Source organism: Pleurodeles waltl, chromosome 4_2 (assembly GCF_031143425.1).
Source record: "Pleurodeles waltl isolate 20211129_DDA chromosome 4_2, aPleWal1.hap1.20221129, whole genome shotgun sequence".
NCBI lineage: Eukaryota > Metazoa > Chordata > Amphibia > Caudata > Salamandridae > Pleurodeles > Pleurodeles waltl.
Window position 1 is genome coordinate 344,775,453 of NC_090443.1, and position 23,669 is coordinate 344,799,121.

Here is a 23,669-nt window from a genome sequence, read left to right on the forward strand (position 1 = left end):
CTGCCACAGAAATGTGAGGAACATGTGTTTTTTTAAGCCAAATTTTGAGGTTTACAAAGGATTCTGGGTAACAGAACCTGGTCCGAGTCACACAAGTCACCCCATCTTGGATTCCCCTAGGTCTCTAGTTTTCAGAAATGCACAGGTTTGGTAGGTTTCCCTAAGTGGCAGCTGAGCTACAGGCCAAAATCTACAGGTAGGCACTTTGCAAAAAACACCTCTGTTTTCCTTCAAAAATTTGGCTGTGTCCACGTTGCGCTTTGGGGCGTTTCCTGTCGCGGGCGCTAGGCCTACCCACACAAGTGAGGTATCATTTTTATCGGGAGATGTGGGGGAACGCTGGGTGGAAGGAAATGTGTGGCTCCTCTCAGATTCCATGACTTTCTGCCACAGAAATGTGAGGAACATGTGTTTTTTTTAGCCAAATTTTGAGGTTTGCGAAGGATTCTGGGTAACAGAACCTGGTCCGAGCCACACAAGTCACCCCATCTTGGATTCCCCTAGGTCTCTAGTTTTCAGAAATGCACAGGTTTGGTAGGTTTCCCAAGGTGGCGGCTGAGCTACAGGCCAAAATCTACAGGTAGGCACTTTGCAAAAAACAACTCTGTTTTCCTTCAAAAATGTGGCTGTGTCCACTTTGCACTTTGGGGCGTTTCCTGTCGCGGGCGCTAGGCCTACCCACTCAAATGAGGTATCATTTTTATCGGGAGACGTGGGGGAACGCTGGGTGGAAATAAATTTGTGGCTCCTCTCAGATTCCAGAACTTTCTGCCACAGAAATGTGAGGAACATGTGTTTTTTTAGCCAAATTTTGAGGTTTGCAAAGGATTCTAGGTAACAGAACCTGGTCCGAGCCACACAAGTCACCCCATCTTGGATTCCCCTAGGTCTCTAATTTTCAGAAATGCACAGGTTTGGTAGGTTTCCCTAGGTGGCGGCTGAGCTACAGGCCAAAATCTACAGGTAGGCACTTTGCAAAAAACACCTCTGTTTTCCTTAAAAAATGTGGCTTTGTCCACGTTGCGCTTTGGGGCGTTTCCTGTTGCGGGCGCTAGGTCTACCCACACAAGTGAGGTATCATTTTTATCGGGAGACATGGGGGAACGCTGGGTGGAAGGAAATTTGTGGCTCCTCTCAGATTCCAGAACTTTCTGCCACAGACATGTGAGGAACATGTGTTTTTTTAGCCAAATTTTGAGGTTTGCAAAGGATTCTGGGTAACAGAACCTGGTCCGAGCCACACAAGTCACCCCATCTTGGATTCCCCTAGGTCTCTAGTTTTCAGAAATGCACAGGTTTGGTAGGTTTCCCTAGGTGGCGGCTGAGCTACAGGCCAAAATCTGCAGGTAGGCACTTTGCAAAAAACACCTCTGTTTTCCTTCAAAAATTTGGATGTGTCCACGTTGCGCTTTGGGGCGTTTCCTGTCGCGGGCGCTAGGCCTACCCACACAAGTGAGGTATCATTTTTATCGGGAGACGTGGGGGAACGCTGGGTGGAAGGAAATTTGTGGCTCCTCTCAGATTCCAGAACTTTCTGCCACAGAAATGTGAGGAACATGTGTTTTTTAGCCAAATGTTGAGGTTTGCAAAGGATTCTGGGTAACAGAACCTGGTCCGAGCCACACAAGTCACCCCATCTTGGATTCCCCTAGGTCTCTAGTTTTCAGAAATGCACAGGTTTGGTAGGTTTCCCTAGGTGGGGGCTGAGCTACAGGCCAAAATCTACAGGTAGGCACTTTGCAAAAAAACACCTCTGTTTTCCTTCAAAAATTTGGCTGTGTCCACGTTGCGCTTTGGGGCATTTCCTTTCGCGGGCGCTAGGCCTACCCACACAAGTGAGGTATCATTTTTATCGGGAGACGTGGGGGAACGCTGGGTGGAAGGAAATGTGTGGCTCCTCTCAGATTCCAGAACTTTCTGCTACAGAAATGTGAGGAACATGTGTTTTTTAAGCCAAATTTTGATGTTTACAAAGGATTCTGGGTAACAGAACCTGGTCCGAGCCACACAAGTCACCCCATCTTGGATTCCCCTAGGTCTCTAGCTTTCAGAAATGCACAGGTTTGGTAGGTTTCCCTAGGTGGCAGCTGAGCTACAGGCCAAAATCTACAGGTAGGCACTTTGCAAAAAACACCTCTGTTTTCCTTCAAAAATGTGGCTGTGTCCACGTTGCGCTTTGGGGCGTTTCCTGTCGCGGGCGCTAGGCCTACCCACACAAGTGAGGTATCATTTTTATCGGGAGACGTGGGGTAACGCTGGGTGGAAGGAAATTTGTGGCTCCTCTCAGATTCCAGAACGTTCTGCCACAGAAATGTGAGGAACATGTGTTTTTTTAGCCAAATTGTGAGGTTTGCGAAGGATTCTGGGTAACAGAACCTGGTCCGAGCCACACAAGTCACCCCATCTTGGATTCCCCTAGGTCTCTAGTTTTCAGAAATGCACAGGTTGGGTAGGTTTCCCTAGGTGGCGGCTGAGCTACAGGCCAAAATCTACAGGTAGGCACTTTGCAAAAAACACCTCTGTTTTCCTTAAAAAATTTGTCTGTGTCCACGTTGCACTTTGGGGCGTTTCCTGTCATGGGCGCTAGGCCTACCCACACAAGTGAGGTATCATTTTTATCGGGAGACGTGGGGGAACGCTGGGTGGAAGGAAATTTGTGGCTCCTCTCAGATTCCAGAACTTTCTGCCACAGAAATGTGAGGAACATGTGTTTTTTTAGCCAAATTTTGAGGTTTGCAAAGGATTCTGGGTAACAGAACCTGGTCCGAGCCACACAAGTCACCCCATCTTGGATTCCCCTAGGTTTCTAGTTTTCAGAAATGCACAGGTTTGGTATGTTTCCCTAGTTGGCGGCTGAGCTAGAGGCCAAAATCTACAGGTAGGCACTTTGCTAAAAACAGCTCTGTTTTCTGTGATGTGTCCACGTTGTGTTTTGGGGCATATCCTGTCGCGGGCGCTAGGCCTACCCACACAAGTGAGGTATCATTTTTATCGGGAGACTTGGGGGAACATAGAATAGCAAAACAAGTGTTATTGCCCCTTGTTTCTCTCTACATTTTTCCCTTCCAAATGTAAGACAGTGTGTAAAAAAGACGTCTATTTGAGAAATGCCCTGTAATTCACATGCTAGTATGGGCACCCCGGAATTCAGAGATGTGCAAATAACCACTGCTTCTCAACACCTTATCTTGTGCCCATTTTGGAAATACAAAGGTTTTCTTGATAGCTATTTTTTACTCTTTATATTTCAGCAAATGAATTGCTGTATACCCGGCATAGAATGAAAACCCACTGCAGGGTGCAGGTCATTTATTGGCTCTGGGTACCTAGAGTTCTTGATGAACCTACAAGCCCTATATATCCCCGCAACCAGAAGAGTCCAGCAGACGTAACGGTATATTGCTTTCGAAATTCTGACATTGCAGGAAAAAGTTACAGAGTAAAACGTAGAGAAAAATTTATGTTTTTTTCACCTCAATTTCAATATTTTTCTTTTTCAGTTGTTATTTTCTGTAGGAAACCCTTGTAGGATCTACACAAATTACCCCTTGCTGAATTCAGAATTTTGTCTACTTTTCAGAAATGTTGCGGTTTCTGGAATCCAGCGTTGGTTTCATGCCCATTTCTGTCACTGACTGGAAGGAGGCTGAAAGCACAAAAAATCGTTAAAATGGGGTATGTCCCAGTAAAATGCCAAAATTGTGTTGAAAAATTGGGTTTTCTGATTCAAGTCTGCCTGTTCCTGAAAGCTGGGAAGCTGGTGATTTTAGCACCACAAACCCTTTGTTGATGCCCTTTTCAGGGAAAAAACCACAAGCCTTCTTCTGCAGCCCATTTTTCCCATTTTTTTGAAAAAAAAGGAAATTTTCACTGTTTTTTGGCTAATTTCTTGGCCTCCTTCTGGGGAACCCACAAAGTCTGGGTACCTCTAGAATCCCTAGGATGTTGGAAAAAAAGGACGCAAATTTGGCGTGGGTAGCTTATGTGAACAAAAAGTTATGAGGGCCTAAGCGCGAACTGCTCCAAATAGCCAAAAAAAGGCTCGGCACAGGAGGGGGGAAAAGGCCTGGCAGCGAAGGGGTTAATGATCTGATGTATTTCCTTTTCAGATATTGGTTTATTTAAAATATGCTTGTGGTTCTCATTAAGTTTGGGTTGATTGATATTTTCTAAGTAGGATATACAATTTTTTTTCATTAACTTTATCACTCTTGTAATGATGTTCTTAGTAAAAACTTTAAAAAACAGTGGAATGTTTTTGTGGATCAGTATTTATTAAATCTAACTCACCTTTGATAATATGCTGTTATTTTTGTTTATATGTTATGTAACCAAAAATCTTCGTGCTTTATTTCCTTAATATAAATGTCATTCTTTTACCATTTACTGATCTATATTTCAATTTCAAACTTTGTAATTCATCTTTGACCTTGTGTTGTGTTAATAATAGTCCCCCTGTTTGTGGCCTTAATAGCATCCCATCTTAGTTGAGGTTTATCATATTGAATTTGGATTTTCACAAAAAACGTTTCTATCGTGATTTAATCAAGGTACAATGTTGACCATTTTGTAGTATTTTAGGATTGAGGCGCCAGAGCTTATTGACTTTTCGCTCTGTGTTCCATTCTAACGATAAGGTGAGAGCTGGGAGATCAGGAATTACTCGGGGTTTGATATTTGATTTTAGTGTGGCATGAGTCTTACTGCTGCAAGCAAGTATATAACCAGTTCTCAAATGTGATTGATGTAGGTGGGAGAATAATGTGAAATCTCTTTATCTGGATGTTGGGGTCTTAATGTGTCCTCTTAGATCATATTTGCTACATAGTTTATTCAATAAATTATACGATTATGGAGGCCAAATTGTATATTTGGAAAGACAGTTGAGGGTAGTTTCCAGGGGTAAATTGAAATCCCACCCTAGGAATATAAATGCATCTAGTGGAATAGCAATAAGCTTATCATTAATTTGATGATCATTGATGTTCTAGGCATAAATACTAATAGTATAGAATTGTGTTCTGGATTTAGATAGTTTATTAAAAATCAATTTACCATCTTGGTTGGTTTGCGTCTCAGGTATGGAAATATTAGCCTACAGAGCTAAAATATGTATCACCCCATTCTTTATTTTGGTTGTATTTTATATTATATTGATTTCTATAGGGCGCTAATCATCTGAGAGGGTATCCAGCGTCTTGGGCAGCTGTGTAGTTTTGTGGTTGCAAAGGTGCCTATGTGAAGGGTCCAGTCTTCAGTTTCTTGTAGACTCAAGAAGTGAGGAGGAGGCTCTGATGTGTAGAGGAAAGTCATTAATTGCCTTGGGTGTGATGTAAGAGAATGAGCACCCTCCAGTTTTGATTTTGCAGATACAGTGAATGTGTGCGAGTGAGAGTGAGGCAGAGTGTAGGTGTCTGGTGGGTTGGCGTGTGTATGCGGCTGTTCAGGTATTCTGGTCCTGTGTTGTGCAAAGCTTTATATGTGTGCGTGAGAAGTTTGAATTGGTTGCACTTGTGAATAGAGAGCCAGTGAAGCTTCCTGAGGTGCGGTGTGATGTGGGTGCGGTGTGGGAGGTCTAGTGTGAGTCGTGTAGCAGTGTTGTAGATGGTCTGGAGTCTGTGTAGGAGTTGTTTGGAGATTCCGACATAGAGAATGTTGCTGTGGTTCAGCCTGATGGTGATAAGTGCTTGTGTGACTGTCTGTCTGGTGTTCTGAGGCAACTATTTGAAAAATGTTCACAGCAAGTGTAGGATGTGGAAGCAGGAGGTGCATACTTTATTGACTTGAGCCGTCATGTTGAGCTTGTCGTCTAGGATGATCCCGACATTTTTTGCGTGATCTCTGGGTATAGGTGTTGGTCCTAACTCCAATGGCCACCAGGTGGAGTCCTTTGGGGAGGTGTTGTTGTCAAAGACCAGTACTTCTGTCTTATCAGAGCTGAGCTTCAGGCAGTTGGTTTGCAACCTGTGTGCCTATGGAGTGGTACTGTGACCTGTGAAGGCTAGGGCAGCATACCAGCAACTCCAGATGACTTTTCTCTGCCCTCTGCTACTTCTGCTCTCTACTTATGAAGGGCTAAAGCCAGAAACGAATGTCTAGAAATATCAGCACTATTCGCACCAATTTTGGTGGAAAACAACAGCAACTTTGAAGTAAGTATACTGCATTTACCAGGATGTAATGGGGTAAACTGTGCTGGCATGAGAGGCAGTTTGCTCTCTTTCCCCCTTGGTTTGCATCCAGTCTGCTACCATGGTCATGCAGTTGAGGAAGTTGGCTCTAGTGGTGGTTGTTTTGTACGTCAGGGAGGGGACAAGTTGGGTGTCATCGGTGTAGGAGATGATGGTAATGTCTTGTGATCAGATGATGTTGGCAAGCGGTGTCATGTCTATGTTGAAAAAGCTGGGGTTGATGGATGATCCCTGTGGGACTCTGCATATCAATTTCTTGGTCTATGATGTGACCCTTTGTGTTCTTCCTGTGAGGAAGGATCAGATCCATTTGAAAGCAGATCCTTGTATTCCAATGTTGTGGAATTTTCTAATAAGGATGTTATAAGAGACAGTGTTGAAGGCTGCATAAAGGTTGAGCAGGATGAGAGCCTCGGTTTTTCCTCGGTCCAGGATGATGGAATGTCACTGGTTGTTGCAATAAGTGCTCTTTTCTGTGCTAAGGTTTTTTCTGAATCTTGACTGAGTGTTATCTAGAACATGGAGATGTTCGAGGTGTGTTTTGAGTTGCTTATTGATGGCCTTCTCAATCATTTTGGCTGGATAGGGAAGAAAGGAGATGGGTTGGAAGTTGCTTGGTTAGTTCAGGTTGGCTGTGGGCATCTTGAGAACGGCCTTGATTTCTGTAAGTTTCCATTCATCCGTGAAAGTCACAACGTGATGGAGGTGTTGATGATGTGGGCCATGGTGGTGCTGATCGGTGACCAGGTTGTAAATGTGGTGGGGCATGGGTCCATTGGGGCCCCCGAGTTGATGGTCTGCATGATTGCTGTTGTGTCATTTCTGGTGAGGGTTATCTCTTTGGTCTGGTGGCTGTCTTGGTTGGTGGTCAGTAGGTTAGCGACGGGTTCTCCGGGGTTGGTTTGGTGTGCGCAGGTGTTGTAGATGTTTGTGAATTTGATGTGTAAGAAGTTGGATAGGTTGTCGCAGAGTTGGTGGGAGGCAGAAATGTTGGTGACAGTGGATGAGAGTGCAGCCTTGTAGGTAGTTCTGTCTGTGGTGTCGTGGCTGGCTCTCCATTTAGATGCTCTCCATCATAGAAAGCAAATAACATTGCTCACCCGTCCACCATACAGGGAGGCAGCTTCTTTAGGGGTAAGTTTGGTCTCTCGGATGAACCTACTATTGCCCTTTAGTTTATAAAGTATTCTGAGATTTTCCTCCTCTTTACCGGATGATTAATCCCTTTAACATTGAGCAATATTAAATTAATAGAATTTTTAAGTTGGCCTTGAGTTTGTGTTGATATATGATAGAATGATTAGGTGGAAATAAAAAAAATAAAAAAGAAGATTTGGCTCAATTGTGTATGTGCTGTGCCCCCGACTGCAGTTTGTAGTTTCCCTATAGTTATGACATACAGCAAAATTCAGTGGACTGTTTTGAAAATGAAGTTGGTTGAGAAAAAACGAGAGGAAAAGGAGAAAAGGAAGAGACTAAAAGATTAAGGAATAGAAGAGTAAGATCCTATTTCTGCGGGGAGGGACCTTTGTTCTCAGAAAACCCCCTCCCACACTCACCCTCTACCCTACCTCTCTGATATGAAATGGAATAACATAAAGGCAAACGAGGGAAAAGAGGCAATAATACAATGAAACTCAATGAGAAATATACCTGTATCACAGACCTACAACACAATTATCTTGCAAGTAAACATTAAACAACCATCTCTAAAATATGTAATGGAACAGCAACGTCATCGTGACTATTAAGGCTTATAGCAGGTATACTCAAAATTAATACTCTTAAGTATAGCTGGGTATTGGGACGTTAGAACTTCTAGTATCTTGATTAATGTCCCCCACAGACTCCTTCAAGTGGCTGAGCTCTCACAGCAAAGACTCTCAATGCACCAGCGTATTGCCTGGTAAATGGATGGTCACCTCAGATACACTTATGGGAAGTTTGGCATCATTTCTTCCCTTTAGGCTTAATTAGACTTTCATGTTAAAAGGCGTACCTAATAACTTTCATTTAAATGCCTATAGACTGTCCGTCTTAAAATATGTTAGTAGTTTTTAGTCATACAAGGTATTTTTTTAGATCTTTATACTGGAACAGTTCTATGCTTTGGCCTGTAACTTTATCGTGATTGTGATGGTTAATTACCACCTTCCCCAGCACCTCTATGAGAGGTATGCCTTTTCAGTTCAGCTGCAGGTGAGCCAATAGGTACTTCATGAAGGCCTTCTAAATCGCCTTTTTCCACAAGCCTATTGCTAGACCCATTTTAAACTGTTAATGTGTCTTCTAGTCTAGCACAACCCGTTTGCCCTATATACTCAAACAATTCTAGCATCCAGGGTTTAATGCTCATAGTATCTGTCTAATTCCTTTCACACTCAAAATTTTTAAAAAATGTACTCTTTCGTTGCAGGTCTGGCGCCCAGCGATTTCTATCCATGTATTTTCTAAACCCAGTAATGTTTCTCCATGTTTCTTATTCTCTCAGCCAAGGATCACTTGACAATGTCCCCTCAGACCCAGAGCCCAGTGCTGTGGGTCCGTGCATCTTCAGGCTCAGAAACAAAAACCTGCTGACCATGCCTTTGGGGATAAGATCTGTATTGATACCTTAGGCCATAAATGCATTTAAAGTTGGCTCCTCTGTGTTTTCTCTTTCCAGGTCGTCCATTTGATCCGCATTTCATGATAAACAATGCAGTGAGCAATGTGATCTGTTCCATCACCTTTGGGGATCGCTTTGAATATGATGACAAAAAATTCATGAAAGTGCTGAGCCTATTTGAGGATCTATTTAAGGCTACCACTGAACTTATTCTACAGGTATTTTTAAAACAAATCTGTTTATTAAACGTAATTCAAAAGCAACAGTACATTCCACTTAGCTTAGTAAGAGAATAAACATCTCTTCTCATGTACATCCACGCGTATTTGTAGTTTTTATACAATACGGTTACATTTTAGCGTACTGGCATACAACTTAACATTGTGTAACTTGTAACACTAGTCATATCAATTGTTATGCTTAGGTATATGTAATGGCGTCATGAATAATAGCGGTAACATTAGGCTGTTTAGGCACGAGAAGTATCTTTACTTTACGTGTGCATAGTGTGATTAGTTAGTAGTGTCAGGTCGGGGCTAACGGGTTAGTAGCATGCAAACTTGTCGCCTAAGTTCACATCTGGGTGAGGCTCTGTTTATTAGTTGCTTTTATACTTTGGCTGAGTATGGTGATGTCCTGCTGATATGATGTGAGAGGTATGAGGGAGCAGGTGCTATGCCTATTGAGTGTCAGACAGGGGATCCCATTTCTGATGTCTTTTTCTTTCAGCATCTCAGGGAGGGTACGTATTGTCTCTGGTTTCTATTTTTACTACGAAAAGATCCCAGTTTTTAGTGCCTTCTTGTATCTGACTCTTATATTGCAATTGTCTTAATGTTTGAGCCTCTGCTAGTGTGCAGCTGTGCATGTCTCTAAGCCAGGCAGAGTAAGAAGGGGCATTTGGGGCCTTCCAGTGTGTGGCAATCAAACGCTTGTGTATCACAAATGCAAGGTCTGTAAACTTGTGAATGTGTTTATCTCCCTTGGTCCGATGCCGTATACCTAGCAAGCAGGAGTGGGTGGGTGTAAGCACGTGATCTACTATGTCTGCTGTGGTTTCGATGATGCGACGCCAACCGGTATTTATTGGGTGGCAGTCCCAAACCATGTGGTAGAAATTAGCTGCAGGAGTGGCGCATATTAGGCATTCTGGTTTAGAGTTTGGGTATATTTTATTGATACAGGCCGGGGACAGATATGATTGATGTATGTAATTAAATTGAGTATATCTTAGCCTGGTGTTACGGGATACAGACTTGATCGCGGCAAGGGCTGCTTCCCAAGTTTTCTGGGTGGTTGGTATAGTAAGGGCAGAGTCCCAGAGATGTTTAACCTGAGTTAGGGCAGTGCTGTTAATTGTTAGGAGTATTTTATATAATTTAGTGATGACGCCCTTTGCGTTACCCATAGAAAGTATTGAAGTAAGTAGAGGGGATTCATTGGGTTCATTGGGATTGCGTTCCCAGAGATTGTGTAGGAGATTAGTGATGGCGCTGAATGTCAAGAAGGCCCCGGGTTGCATAACTCCAGCAGCCACTAATTCTGCGAAGGTGCTTGCTTTAGAGCCCGAATAAAGGTCTCCCGAGTTCAGAGTTTTGGTAACGCGTATATCATGATGAGAGGAGAGAGCATAAATGCCCGGCACTTGAGACAGTGGCAACAAGGGGGAGTATGGGGGGGTTGGGGTTCTGCCCTGTACATATCTCCGCCAGCAGTGTCTGGCCGTGTCCAACAGGGGTGATTTATTTAATGGGTAGGGGGGTCCAGCTAGCAAAGATGTCAATATCATTTGTGGTGTTGTGTAAGCAGTTATTGCTACACACTCTGGGGTGGAAGGTTCGTTGAGCCACATGCTTACCCATTGAAGCTGGGCTGCTGCGTAATATAGCTCGAAATTCAGCATGCCAAGCCTGCCTTCTTCTTGTGGATATTGTGTGATGGATAGTGCTACCCTACGTCTGTCCTTGCCTCAGAGTAACTCAGTCAATAATGAATGTAATTTATGAAAAAACTAGCGTGGCAAAGATATCGGGAGTGCAGTAAAGTAATATAAGAATCTCGGTAGTATTAACATCTTGGCTATGGCCGTTTGGCCCATGGGTGATAGAGGCAGCAAGCTCCAAAATGACAAGGAGCCGCGGGTGGAGTGGAGTAGTCTGTCTAGGTTGCCTTCTTTTAGGTCCGTCATGGAGTGATATACATGAACGCCTAGATACTTGAAGGTCTGGTGTGCCCATGGCAGTTGGTGAAGAGGGAGTGTTGTTTGCTGCTCAATAGGTATACAGGTAAGAGGGAAAATACAGGATTTAGCCCAGTTGACATGTAAGCCAGAGGTGAGGGCAAAATTATCCAGGATTTGCATTACCCCCGTTAGGGAGTCAGAGTGATTGCGCAGGCATACCAGAGCATCATCTGCTTATAAGGATATGATCTGATATGCATTAAATTCTTGGATGCCCCATATATGAGCGTAGCTACGAAGCTTAATTGCAAGTGGTTCTATAGCTATTGCAAATAATAAGGGAGAGAGCGGGCAACCTTGTCTAGTGCCTCTACCGATGGGGAATGCCTCCGATATTACTTGACCAGTTTTGACTCGGGCTGTTGGTTTGGAGTATAATGTTGCAATCCAGCTGATGAAGCCGTTCTGAAAGCCAAACGCTTTAAGAGTACGGAAGAGACATTCCCAACCGAGCGTATCAAATGCTATTTCTATATCTAAAGATACGGCCACTGTTTCTGTTTCTGTGGTGTTATGCATAACACGGATTAACCGTCTTATGTTTAAAAAGGTGTTTCTTCCTGGGAAGAATCCTGATTGGTCAGGGTGAATTAGGTTTGTTAAATGGGGAAGTGATCTGTTTGCTAGGATCTTCCCTAGAAGGTTACAGTCAGAATTCAGAAGGGAAAGTGGTCTATAAGATCTAACGTCCAGTGGGTCGCGGCCTGGTTTTGGTAGGACCACTATCAATGCTTCGCACATGGAGTCTGGCAGCTGTTTTCTATTGCGTGCTTCGTTAAACACCTCGAGTAGGGGTTGCAGGAGGTGAGTGGCTTGTGAGTTATAGTATTCCACTGGTAGCCCGTCTGATCCAGGGGTTTTGCCACGTGCCATTTGAGAGAGAGGTAAGCGTAGTTCCTCAATAGTGATGGGGCCATCTAGTGCGTCTGCATTGTCGGTAATGTTTAGGTTTTGGGGAATCAGTGCTAAGAATTCAGTCAGTTGTTGCTCTTTTGGGGGGATGGTGGGTTGATATAGGGAGCGGTAGTACATGTAAAAGGCTTCGTTAATGTCGACTTGAGTATTAACCACAGCTTCTAAGTGTAGCCTGATTGCACCTATTGGCAAGGATTGCGATGGCTGACGAACCAGCCATGCTAACAGTTTGCCTGACCTGTCTCCTTCCGCATGCTGCCTCGCTTTTAAGTGTCTATAGTCGTGTCTGCTGAGTCTATTGTCAGCCTTTCTGTGATTCGTCTTCAGCGAATTCAGTGTTTCTAATGAGGTTCCTCTTGTTGAGGCCTCGATCTCTGCTTACGTATACTGGATTCCAGTGCTAGTAGCTCCTTAATAAGCGTTTTTTTGACCCCCGCAGAGGCTGCTATGCAGTGACCCCTGATTATAACCTTGTGGGCGTCCCATTCAGTGGCGCGTACTGATGTTGAGGTTTTGTTTAAGGAGAAATAATCCGACAGACACTTGGTTAGCTCAGCGTGAAAAGGAGGGTCTGTTAGGGTGTCTGGCTGCAGGCGCCATGTTGGAATGCGAGTGTGTGTGCGGCCCCATAGCAAGGTAGCATAGTGCGGATTGCGGTCTGATATGGTGCGGGCCAGATAACCAGATGTAATTATTTTTGGAATTATGTTGGTTGATGCGAAAAGCATATCTGTTCTGGTGTATAGTTTGTGCACTGGTGAGTAGAAAGAATATTCTTGGAGTGTGGGGTGGCCGGTTCTCCAGATTTCTCTTAGACCGTTGTTAGAGGCCCAATCTGCTAGGTCGAGTGAGGCTCATTTAGCTGGGGCGCTGTCTAGTGGGGGGATTGATCGGTCCTTCTGAGTGTCTAAGACACAATTAAAATCGCCACCCCATACGGTGTCTGTCGCTGGGTCACTAAGCTTACTACTGTTGAGTGACCATAGGAATTCCCGTTGATTTGCACTGGGAGTATATAGTGCTATCAATGCTATAGGGTTGCCATCTAGTGCTCCTTCTAGGATCACGTAATGTCCATTTGGGTCGCTTTGTGTGCGAGACATAACATATGGGGCTATCCAGATCGCTACTCCTCGGGCGTATGTTGAAAAGGTGGTGCCATATATTTGTCCCTTCCATTTTGCTTTTGTGTTTTCGAGCGAGGGCCCAGCCAAATGTGTTTCTTGCAACATGGCGAAATGTATTTGGTGTCTCCTGAGATATGCATAGATCCGTTGCCGTTTACTTACGGATGCCATGCCTCTGATGTTCCATGTGAGTATTTTATATTGTGGGGTGTACTGTTGATTTTGGGAGGTTATGGGCTATATGTAGTTTTGTGCAGTCGCGTTGCGAGTTCGCAGACCTGGCTCTGCGTGTGTTAGTGATGTTCTTCATGCCTATTATGCCTAGCCATTTTGCGTTAGAGTTACTTAGCATATTCTTTATGTTTACATAGTAATGACCCTTACTTCTATTGGCATAGACTAACTCGTGTAACAGGGAAACGTCCCATTTAGTTATAACAGTAACATTAACTATACATAACAGCAAGTGTGGTTGTGGCAAATACGATGTTGGTACAGTACTTGCCAACCTCGTGTAACGGTCCGTCTGGAGCGGGGGGTGCTTCAGGTTAATGGGTTTGAGACAATGGTGATCCCGGCCCATTTTGCTCTTGATGATGTTGCTGCTGTCCGGGGGCGTCGGTAATCAAAATGATATGGCTGGGAGAGACGATGAGTCAGTGGCGCATCCCGGCGGCGTTTAGGTAGCTCTATAGAGTGAGTTGTGACCCCGTGGGTGGGGCAAGAACCGATGTATCGTGGCATTTAAGGGAGAAAGGAGCTAACAAATGTAATCTGCAGTCCGTGGAGTGAGATTGGGACCCTGGGCGGAATCCGCGGAGTCAGACTTTACCTCTAGGTCAGGGTCTGCTTCCGATTGCGCAGACATGGATGTTGGAGATGCGTTGACAAAATGAGATGTAGTCTGTAATAGTAGAGATCGCTCCTCTCAAGACTGCTCGGGGGTTTGGTGTCTTGCTTTCTGCGGGGTCTACGTTTATCCTTCGGAGGGGGTCTTTTGTCCGTGGGGTTTCTTGTGTTTACCAGGTCAGGGAGGCCTTTTGCATGTAACCAGGTCAATGCATCCTCCGGAGTAGTAAAAAAGAGAGTGCGGGTGTCATCCTGTATTCAGAGTTTGGCACGGAACAACAGAGCGTATTTGATGTTGTGGTCTCTTAGTTGTTCTTTGACCCGGAAAAATGAATTGCGCTTTTTCTGTACCTCCGCAGTGAAGTGTGGGTAGGCCGAGATTTCCGCACTTTTGAAGCGTATTGGGCCTGTCTTGCGGAACAGTTGTAATATGAGGTCTCTGTCACGGTAGTTATGGAGTCTTGCTATTAGGTGGCGGGGTTGAGCGCCAGGTGGCAAGGGCCTTCCAGGGACGTTCTATAGAAAAAAACTTTGGGATATTGTTTTTTAATACCGTTTCAGTTAGCCATTGTTCGATGAACAGTTCTGCGCTAGGGCCTTCGGCACGTTCGGGAAAACCCATGAAACGGATGTTGTTGCGACGTGATCTGCCTTCAGCGTCTTCAGCTCTGCGATTTAGAGCCTCCACCTCTGCCGTTACAGCCCCCATCTGTGACTGGAGTTCAAATATAGATGGTGAGAGGTGTGACGTGTCTTTATCCAGCCCTGCAACCTTTTCAGCCAGCGTCTGCTGGTCTGTGCGCAGCAGGTTAACATCCTCAATTACTGAACCTAATTTTGCTTCCAAGGTGGTTTTAATGTCTAGTATAGCTTGTAATACCTTTTCAAATTGTGTTGTATGTGTTTGTAGTGTTGCTTCCATCTTTTGTAGAGCCTGGTATGTGTCTAAGGGTTCCGCGGGTGGGCGTGATGTGCCGGGGTCCATGTACCCTGGGGGCGCCCGTGGCGTCTTCGGTTTGCCCATTGGTTGGCTGTTGTCCGATGTTATTACTAACAGCTGTGTTTTGCGTGGCGTCGGTTGATTGACATTGCAGAAGTTTTACGTTTTTTTGTAGGCAGTTTGTTTAATATTGTGCGAAGAAGTTTTTGAGTGTTCTAGTTCTTGAGCACAATGATCAGCGGGATTGAGTATTGTATCAGGGTCCCAGACTTTGTAAATCCGTTGTGTGGTTGCTTTGTATTTTGTACATATATTTAAGCCGTAGGCTGTATTTGAGGCAGACAGATCTGGATGGGGATGCTCAATGAATCAGCCCGCTCATTGCGCAATGTGTGCTACCCAAGGTTCTTGAGTTTTTGGGTAGTTGATGTACGGTGGATGCATAAAGTCACAGAATATGCCATCACTTGTGTTGTTCAAGATTTGGTAGAGCTGTTTTTAGCTAGAATTTAAGCTGCTGTCTGCACGTGCATTCGTTGTTAGAGGTGTCTTAATCTTTTGTGTGCGCTGCGACTCGATTAGTGTCGCCGGTAAAGCGCAATGGATGAGCGTATATTTGTGCCTGTTTTATTATACGGGGAGTATGAAATCCACCCGTGTTTCTAACGCAGCTACAAGCTTTGTGTGGTCTCAGCCACCTGCCTTCTAGTGCGTGGAGTCTGCAGCCCTTCAGTTCACCATCACGCTCAGGGCTCGTAGGTGAAACGCGGGGATCCGCCCCCCTGCTTCGCGCTTCCTATTATGGGCGCTTCAGGCTCAGAGAGCCCTTCGGCAGAGGCGCAGGGAGTCCTGAGGCTCCGCTTGCCCCGCTTCGCAGTGCAGGCCGCACCTCCAGGCGGGCGGGGTCCAACGGGGGCAGGGCTCCAGAACAGGAGGGACGGCACGATCCCTCACCTGCTCTGCTGGAAGCGATCGCGTTTCAGGATGCGTGTCGGCTCACGACCACGCGGGGACCGCGAGCCAAGCACCGGTCTCGATCCAGGCGGCGCGGGGCAGCTTCTTGGCCTGATGCCGCAACAAGGTAGGCTGCATCCTTCGGCACTCGGCCCGACTGCTCCACAGGCGGTTGCTTATTTCTTCTTTGTTCGTAGCGCCCAGTTTAGTACTGAGTATAGCGCCGATGTCCCCCTTCACAGAGCGATCGACGTCCATCACTTTTGGAGGGCACAGGCGTCTGGGATAGGATATTTAGTTTGGGCCGGGAACGGAGCTGCGAGTTATGCGGCCGTCCCGGTCGCCATATTGGCCACGCCCCCCAACTTATTCTACAGGTAAATTAGGAGTACTATTACTGCAATGTTAGTGCAACCATTGTTAAGTGGTCTGCAGAACTCCTATAATTGAAATTATAAATATTATTATTGTTATTTAATTATCCAGCAATACGTTTTTGACAAACCCAAAGGGTAAGCGTGCTCGATATATGTAAATTCAGACAAACAATATGGCAAATGAATGTGCAGAAGCAAATCACCTTACTTCAACTGTGGTTCTAGTATTACAAATTTGAAATAAATAAGAGTCAAGAGTCCCCACTGCTTCTGATCAATGGTCCTTCTATTTTTTTCTCCATGTTCACCTTTGAATGTTCTCTACGCACTAAGGCCAAGGCCTTGTGATTGGAAGACAAGCACAACTCACTAAGCAAGTAAGCTACCAGAATCAAGGATTTGCTTGCAAATAGACACAAAAAGATTTTGTTTGACTCGAAGTTAACTACATGCAAAAGATTGCTGACCATGATGGTTGCAAAATGTGCACCAAGGCAAGCCGATGGGTAGGCAAGCATCAGAGCATTATCACAGTCAGAGGTAGCATTCTGTCATTGTGGGTAAATATTGGAGAAGCATTCAAAACAGACAAGCTAGTGATAGAAAATAATATTTACATCAGACCCCCTTTGACCTGAACGCAATTCATCAGTGCTACTCAATAAGCAGAACTTCAGAATCACAATATTTGACCATCACTGTAGAAGCATAGGTTTTGCATTCTTCAAGAAACACAGCAGCAGACTACAAATCAATACACATGATCCAAAAGTCCCTGTGGTATAAAAGGTATATTTATCTGTCCTTCTTGTGTACACTAAAACCAACACCTGCTGCCAAAGTGTACTCCTTTGAAACTAAAGGGAAAATACAGTTTAGAACAATGGTAGTGCACCGCCACTAATAATAAAAAATTTCCAATTCTTTGATTTGAAATTATGCAAATCTTTTTTATTCTTTTTTCCTTTTCTCTCTTATCCAATAGTATATGAAGTCAACAACAGCAACAGCCAATGCATTTCGTCCTTTCACATAGGACTTCTTCAGGGCTGTAATGTAACATATATGACACACATTCAATGAAACACATAACAATACAAAATATACACAAATACACTATTACATAAAAAGACAATGGACCACAATACTATAATAAATACATTAATTTGTACACTGCTTTGGAAGAGAAGAAGTTGGCAAGGAATAGTCATAATTATACTAAGAAAACATTAATATCCAAATATTAAAACTACATATAAAAAAATATACAAAAAATACATATACGAAATACATATAAAAGCACCCACATACATAGACAAATATACACATTATGACATATAAAAAATATCACAAAGAACATCAATACAAACAAGTGTATGTTTATAAAAAATATAAGAAAACCCCACACCATCATCATTCTAAGTGTTATCAGTTACTCCCAACCTTAGTATGGCACAATCCATTCGTAATCCATTCGTCAATACTAATTTAAAACCAATTATCCAAACCTTACAATTATATAGTTATAAAAGCACCACCCCCTAAATGTACATTTGCCAATTTAAAATTCATTATTGAAAAGTACTTCCTTGCTCCTACCTAGACAATTGGCCTTGCCTCAAATTTGATTTATCTAGTTGTTTCTCATAAGCCATTGGCACCTCCAAAATAAGCATCTAATATGAAGGAAAAAATGTTTTTTATATCACCTATTGGAATTAAAATAATCCTCATTTACAACTATTACCCAAGCATATTTAAATTAAAACACCCAATAATATCATTATAGATAAAACTACAAATCTTATATTATTTAATCAAAAACATTTTTTATATATATATATTAGCATCAATTTCCCTTCAATCTTATTTAATCAAAAAGTATACTATCTTCACCTTAATCACTAACCGATCACTAACATCATTTTAACAACAATATTTGAAAAGAAAATATGTGTATTCCACCTTTAGCCTCTTGCATGATAGATAATCGCCCTTTGAATTCTCTGTCAGCTATTTTTTTTACCATTGAGATATACACTTTAAAATATCACACAATGCTCGAGTAGCATGTGTTGTAACGCAGAAATAAAGTGAATCTACATTGATGCGTGTAAAGTGTTCCTATCTGAGTACTAATGGGAAGTTTCTCTATATTCCAAAAGGTTTGGTGGTACAAAGCAAAACTGCACATAAAGTGCATCTCTTGTTTAATAGCAAGGATGATGCAACACACAACTGAGGTCTTTACGGAAACACGCTCTACTTAGGAATCACTGCATGCCTCCTGAAGAGACTTCAGACAATACTCAGCGGCAAGACTCATACTCAGACTCCTGAGAAGGACCCACATCACACCCCATATAAAGAAACTACACTGGCTCCCGATACAGAAGAGATGCCAGCTCAGGATACTGACCCACGCCTACAAGGCCCTGAACAACAAAGGACCAGCATACATCAACAAAAGCCTGACTTTCCACCAACCGACCAGACACCCCTGATCAGCTTCCCTCTCCCTCGCAGACATCCCATAGATCTGTTGAGCCAAAATTGAAGGATGCTCCTTCTCATACCTGGCATTCAAAACTTGAAACTACACCCCCTGCACCTCAGGACAGCACTGTCACTCCAGTGATGCAGAAGAGACCTGGATGTTCGAATGTTCATACCTCCACACAGCAGCATACAGCTACAGCGCCTCGAGACCCTCACGGGTGATTTGCTGCACTCTATAAATGTTTGATTGATTGATTGATTGATTGTCCAACATCATTGGTGCTACAAAGAAGTCCATAACCAGTGCCTATGTGTGGAGGTGTCAGTGTTGGAGTAGAAGGTTAAGGCCTGTGGAAGAGTGGGAATGGCACAGGCAATAGGAGAAAAAGAGGCATAATGATGGAAAAAACCTTGAACAAAGGGATATGATGGAAAAAGGAGAAGGAAGAGGAAGGTTAGACTAAAAGGGAAGGAAAAGACATGGTGGGAGGAGCAAGACATCGGTGGAGAAAGATAAACTTTGAAGAAGGGAAGCTGAGGAAAGAGAACCTGGGGAGGTGAAAGATCAAAAGAGAAAAAATACTGATGGGAGGATGAGTAGAAAGAAGTGTGGGAAATAGACACTAAACAAACCCAACCTCTACCTTTGGTGAGAGACTGGTACTACGAGGTGTTGGAAGCAAACAACACAATGGGGAAAGTGTGGGACAGGGGAGACATTCAAAAGAGGTGAAGAAAAAACAAACACAGTGAGAGGAAGTGCAGAAAGACATTTGCGAGAGGAAGGTACAAGAATGCATAAACAACATAAGACTAATACCCACTCAGGGCAAACAGGGAAGTAGGTGGGGGCCACAGGAGGAAAAATAATAAAACTGGAAAGCATTCTGGGACACCGAAAAGAAAGAAAAAAACACCACTGTCCTGATAGCAACCAGTCATTTGGTACATTTCCTCAAGGCACTATTTGCGTGCATGTTGGCCCATAGCATATGCAATGGTATGTACTTGGGGCAGGGGATTATACTCCAGGTGCAAGCCTTATGGGCACACAAATCTTGGATGATCAATGGGGGTCACCTATCCTTGTGTTACCCAGACTTCCTGTATTCTGAAGTAGAGACATTCTTGAATGTGGAACAGATGTTTGTTTAACCCACACCTCATTAGACATGACGAAGAAGCACAATTAAAAAACCAATAGAAATAAATGAATATGAATTGCATCGTTTTCTTGTATTAAATGAATTGAACCCAGAGGCCTTCTAAAGAGCCATTAGGAATAAGTCAGCCTTAAAGAGTTACATTTGCACATCAAAAAGAAACCTACATCTAGCCAGTGGTGAAATGCATTTATGCCACTGAGAAATCTGGTTATTGTTCAACTGGCCTTTCGGCCACTTTGTCACTCTGCCATTGCTAGATGAGACAGCATGAAAGGGGAAGGGCCTAGGTTATTTTGCTGGTCCTGTGGTCAGTGACAGAATTTAAGCGAGCCGATTCAAAGTGCCACGGCATGAGCGTGAAGGAGAACACACAAAAGGAAAAAGAAGTTCGCTCGCATACGTATTGGCAAAAGTGCAATTAGCCATGTTACGGGGTCGATGTCCAAGGCAGTAACCAAACCGCCCCATGGAGGAACAAACGTAAAGCATTTATCAATGATAACAAAGGATTTTTGAAGGGCAAGCCCATGAACGAGTGATAGTGATGTGTGTGAGGTGGGTGTGGTTAAAAGCCCAACTAGATAACATCACGTCAGAAAGGCGAGGCTTGCGCTGCTATGCTCAACCTAAAAACTGCACTCACATGCACTGCCTTTTCAAGCCGGCTCATCTGGCAGTGCCAGGGTGACAGAGTGCCCGGCAGGCCAGTTCTTCACTTGATCTGCTCCGACCAGGCAGAGAGCTACTTTTCCAGGTATTTAGAACTTTACAATCTGTTTAAAACATTCTAAAACTGCCAGGGTTGAGGTAGGACAAAAACAGGCCCGCATTGCACATAATAAGGTGAGCTACATTCACAAAATGTGATTCAAATTTCTTCACAACATGTTCTTTTGGTAGTACGTAGGCAACACACTTTTGGTTGGATTTCTGGTGTGCGTCGGTATAAAGAACATTTTAATGGGTTAGGTACGACATTGTCATCGGATGTTAAGGTGAATCTTGCATTGCTGGAAGAGAGCAGGGGATAGGCCATTCTCTGCTCCTGTTTTTACTTAATGTCTGCCCACGTGAATTTCACATTCAGCCTAGAAATGCTGCTTGTAAACTCACATTTGTGCTCAGGCTACTCACAGGTAGACATTGCCAATTGAAGCAAGATTTTCTAATTAACCCACAAGTCATAAGCTTATGCATATAACGTATTCAAATATTAAGGAGCTCCTGAATTTAATAAGAGTCAGTGGTCACAATTTCAAAGCAATGCAAAGTGGTGTTGGATTACTTATCTCAGGGCTATGTATTGCACATACCTTCCCAAGATGAAAGGCTGAGTCAGTCCTTCTGAACTGGAAACGGGAGGCCTGCAGGTTGCACTCTGGTCTCTTTAAGCAGACATGTTGTAGTTATGGAGCTGGTGATAGGTAGTGGGTTAAGTATACAGGGCAGAAACTCCCTCTAGGGCAGTGAGGGTTCGTTATGATACACATCAGTGAGCACTTCTCATACTGCTCAGTTGTGCCAGCTGATCTCCCTGCTCACTAGTAGCTAGCAAACCTCCTGGGGACAAGGGAGATAGTTTATCAAAACGTCAGTGGCAGGAGAAGTGAGATAATTCTCCCTTTAACCTGTTGGCGTGTTAATGGACCTAGTGCTTTAAGAGAGATTAAAATCGCGAGTTTTTGTTTTTCACCTGCATTGCTTTAAAATAAATGATAATTGATTGAAATGACATGAACCAAATGGGTCATAATTTCTTCAAATGAGATGAACTAATGTAGAACTTAGAATTACAGCACAGTTTGACCAATATCTTAGCAAAAAAGCAAGTCCCTCTTTCACGTGATACTCTCATAAACGTCAAATAAGTGCCTTCTGTCAATGATTTTCTTTTAAGTAGCTGTTGGCTTTGGTCGCGTGCCCCTTTGACGTGCGGATTAAGCGCCGCCCTGACATGTAGTAGACTTTAGGGATGTGATCGCCGCTCTGCCCTGCATCCTTTCACCCCAGTTCTGTCAGCCTTCTCACTGGCTCACAGCGGCATCAGCTTTGGCGTGTCTACTGTTTGAGCATTCCGTCAGGACGCATTACTCCCGAGATTGCTAGTCATGTGACTTATAAAGAGAAAATATTGACAATGTATTAGGTTACTCGAATAACAGCATGTATCTATGAGTGTTCATGACCCCTAGCCTCAGGTGGCTTGAACACTCTGGAATGATTCATTTCAACTGAACTGATGCCCGCAGATAGGTTGGGTGAGTATTCTGTGATTTTAGGGTGCCTCGGTGCTAGTGATATGGTGATGTGTTTTGAAGGAGTGCATGGTTCTCATCCACCGAATATTGGTTTTATTGAGCAGGGTATGGCTGAGTGGCTAACTGAGTAGCACAGACGTATTCCGAATGAGATAATGGTTCTGGATATGGGGCCAGTCTGTCAATGGATTTTTGTGGGACAGAGATTCGTGCTATGGGGGTAGGGACAGAGGGACGTCAAGGGGTGCAGACAGATATGGTGTTCTTATGAGTGACTACATTGCAGAAGGCTTCATCAGAAGGATCTGAGATCCTTATCATTGGCTAGGCTATAACCGAACCATAGGTGTTCTTTTGCTGTAGATGGTGACTAAGGTGACTATGACTACGCGGGCTTATGTTGAATCTGTGTCTTTCCACAATTTCTTGTTTGGAAGTAAAGAATTTGCAGTCAAGTATCTTGAGCCAATGCCTTGGATCATGGCTAAGAAGAGGTGGTTAGTTTTGGCGATTCCAGATACTATGCCTAAAGAAAGGTCTGTTTCTAGAGGCTCGGGATATTCTTTGGGAATTGTAGCCTTTAGTCTTTTTTATGCATTTTTAGAGAATATTGTCGTATATACAATTGAAAGACTAAGCAGACGGAGTTCAGATAGAGTTTCCAAGGTCCGATTTTCAGTTGTTGGGGTAGTGACATGGTAATGATGAGTGATTAGTCGTTGTCCTTGGAGATGGCTTCTGTTTTAGACTTGGGCCAGATTTAACATCCTTTCACGCAGTGCAATACAACAAGTCACCTTGCTGCATACACTCTGTGAAAGGGCAGGAATGCACTGTATTTGACATTATATGGCACATTTCTGTCATTTCCTTCCGCTGGGGCACCTTTAGCTGCCTAATGCCAATGCAGGCACCCTTGCATCATGTGCAAGGGTGCCTGTGTTGCAGGCTGTATTTGTTTTGAACAGGGAGGGGCACCACAGTGCTGGCCCATGCTCATGCCATGCGTATGGGCAGTGCAGGGGCCCCTATGTGGCCCCCTGCACCTGTTCTCCTCCCGGCTTTTCATGACGGTGAAACCACCATGAAAAGGCTGGTGGAGAAACAGGTTGTTATCAGCAGGGCGGCACTGAGGCCAGCGCCACCCTGGCTGATTCCAACCTGCATTCCCTTCTGCCGTGTGGAACATTGTTCCTGGCGAAGACGGCAGTCGTTTGGCAGTCCGACTGTCAAGCTCTCAATTTGGTGGTCGGACCACCAAACCGGCAGCAGTCATGACCGCCACCACGAGTCTGGCGTTCTGTTGACCGCCAGACTCGTAAGGAGGCCCTTACTTCTGAGAGAACCAAGAGCACTGCACTGGCACCTGCTTATTTCGGATTCAGTGAAACAAAATGAGATTGGCAACCCTAATAGCAAGGATGTTGATAATGATGCGTTATCTGTTGCCTCGGAGGAGGCTTAATTGAACTCAGGCAGTAAATTAACCCTCTCGGTGATCAGAGTAAGCAACACAAATAAAGGGCCTGAAGGGAAGACCAGC

The 23,669-nt window shown here is 44.0% G+C and overlaps 1 protein-coding gene across 1 annotated transcript in view; it reads left to right on the top strand.

Annotated features, from left to right (window-relative positions):
- The window catches only part of LOC138292687 (cytochrome P450 2D15-like), a 404,725-nt gene that overhangs the window by 198,193 nt on the left and 182,863 nt on the right, over positions 1 to 23,669 (top strand). Inside the window, exon 4 of the mRNA XM_069231408.1 lies at positions 8,857 to 9,017. Within this exon, the coding sequence (XP_069087509.1) occupies positions 8,857 to 9,017 (161 nt within the window). The remainder of the gene's footprint in view (positions 1 to 8,856; positions 9,018 to 23,669) is intronic.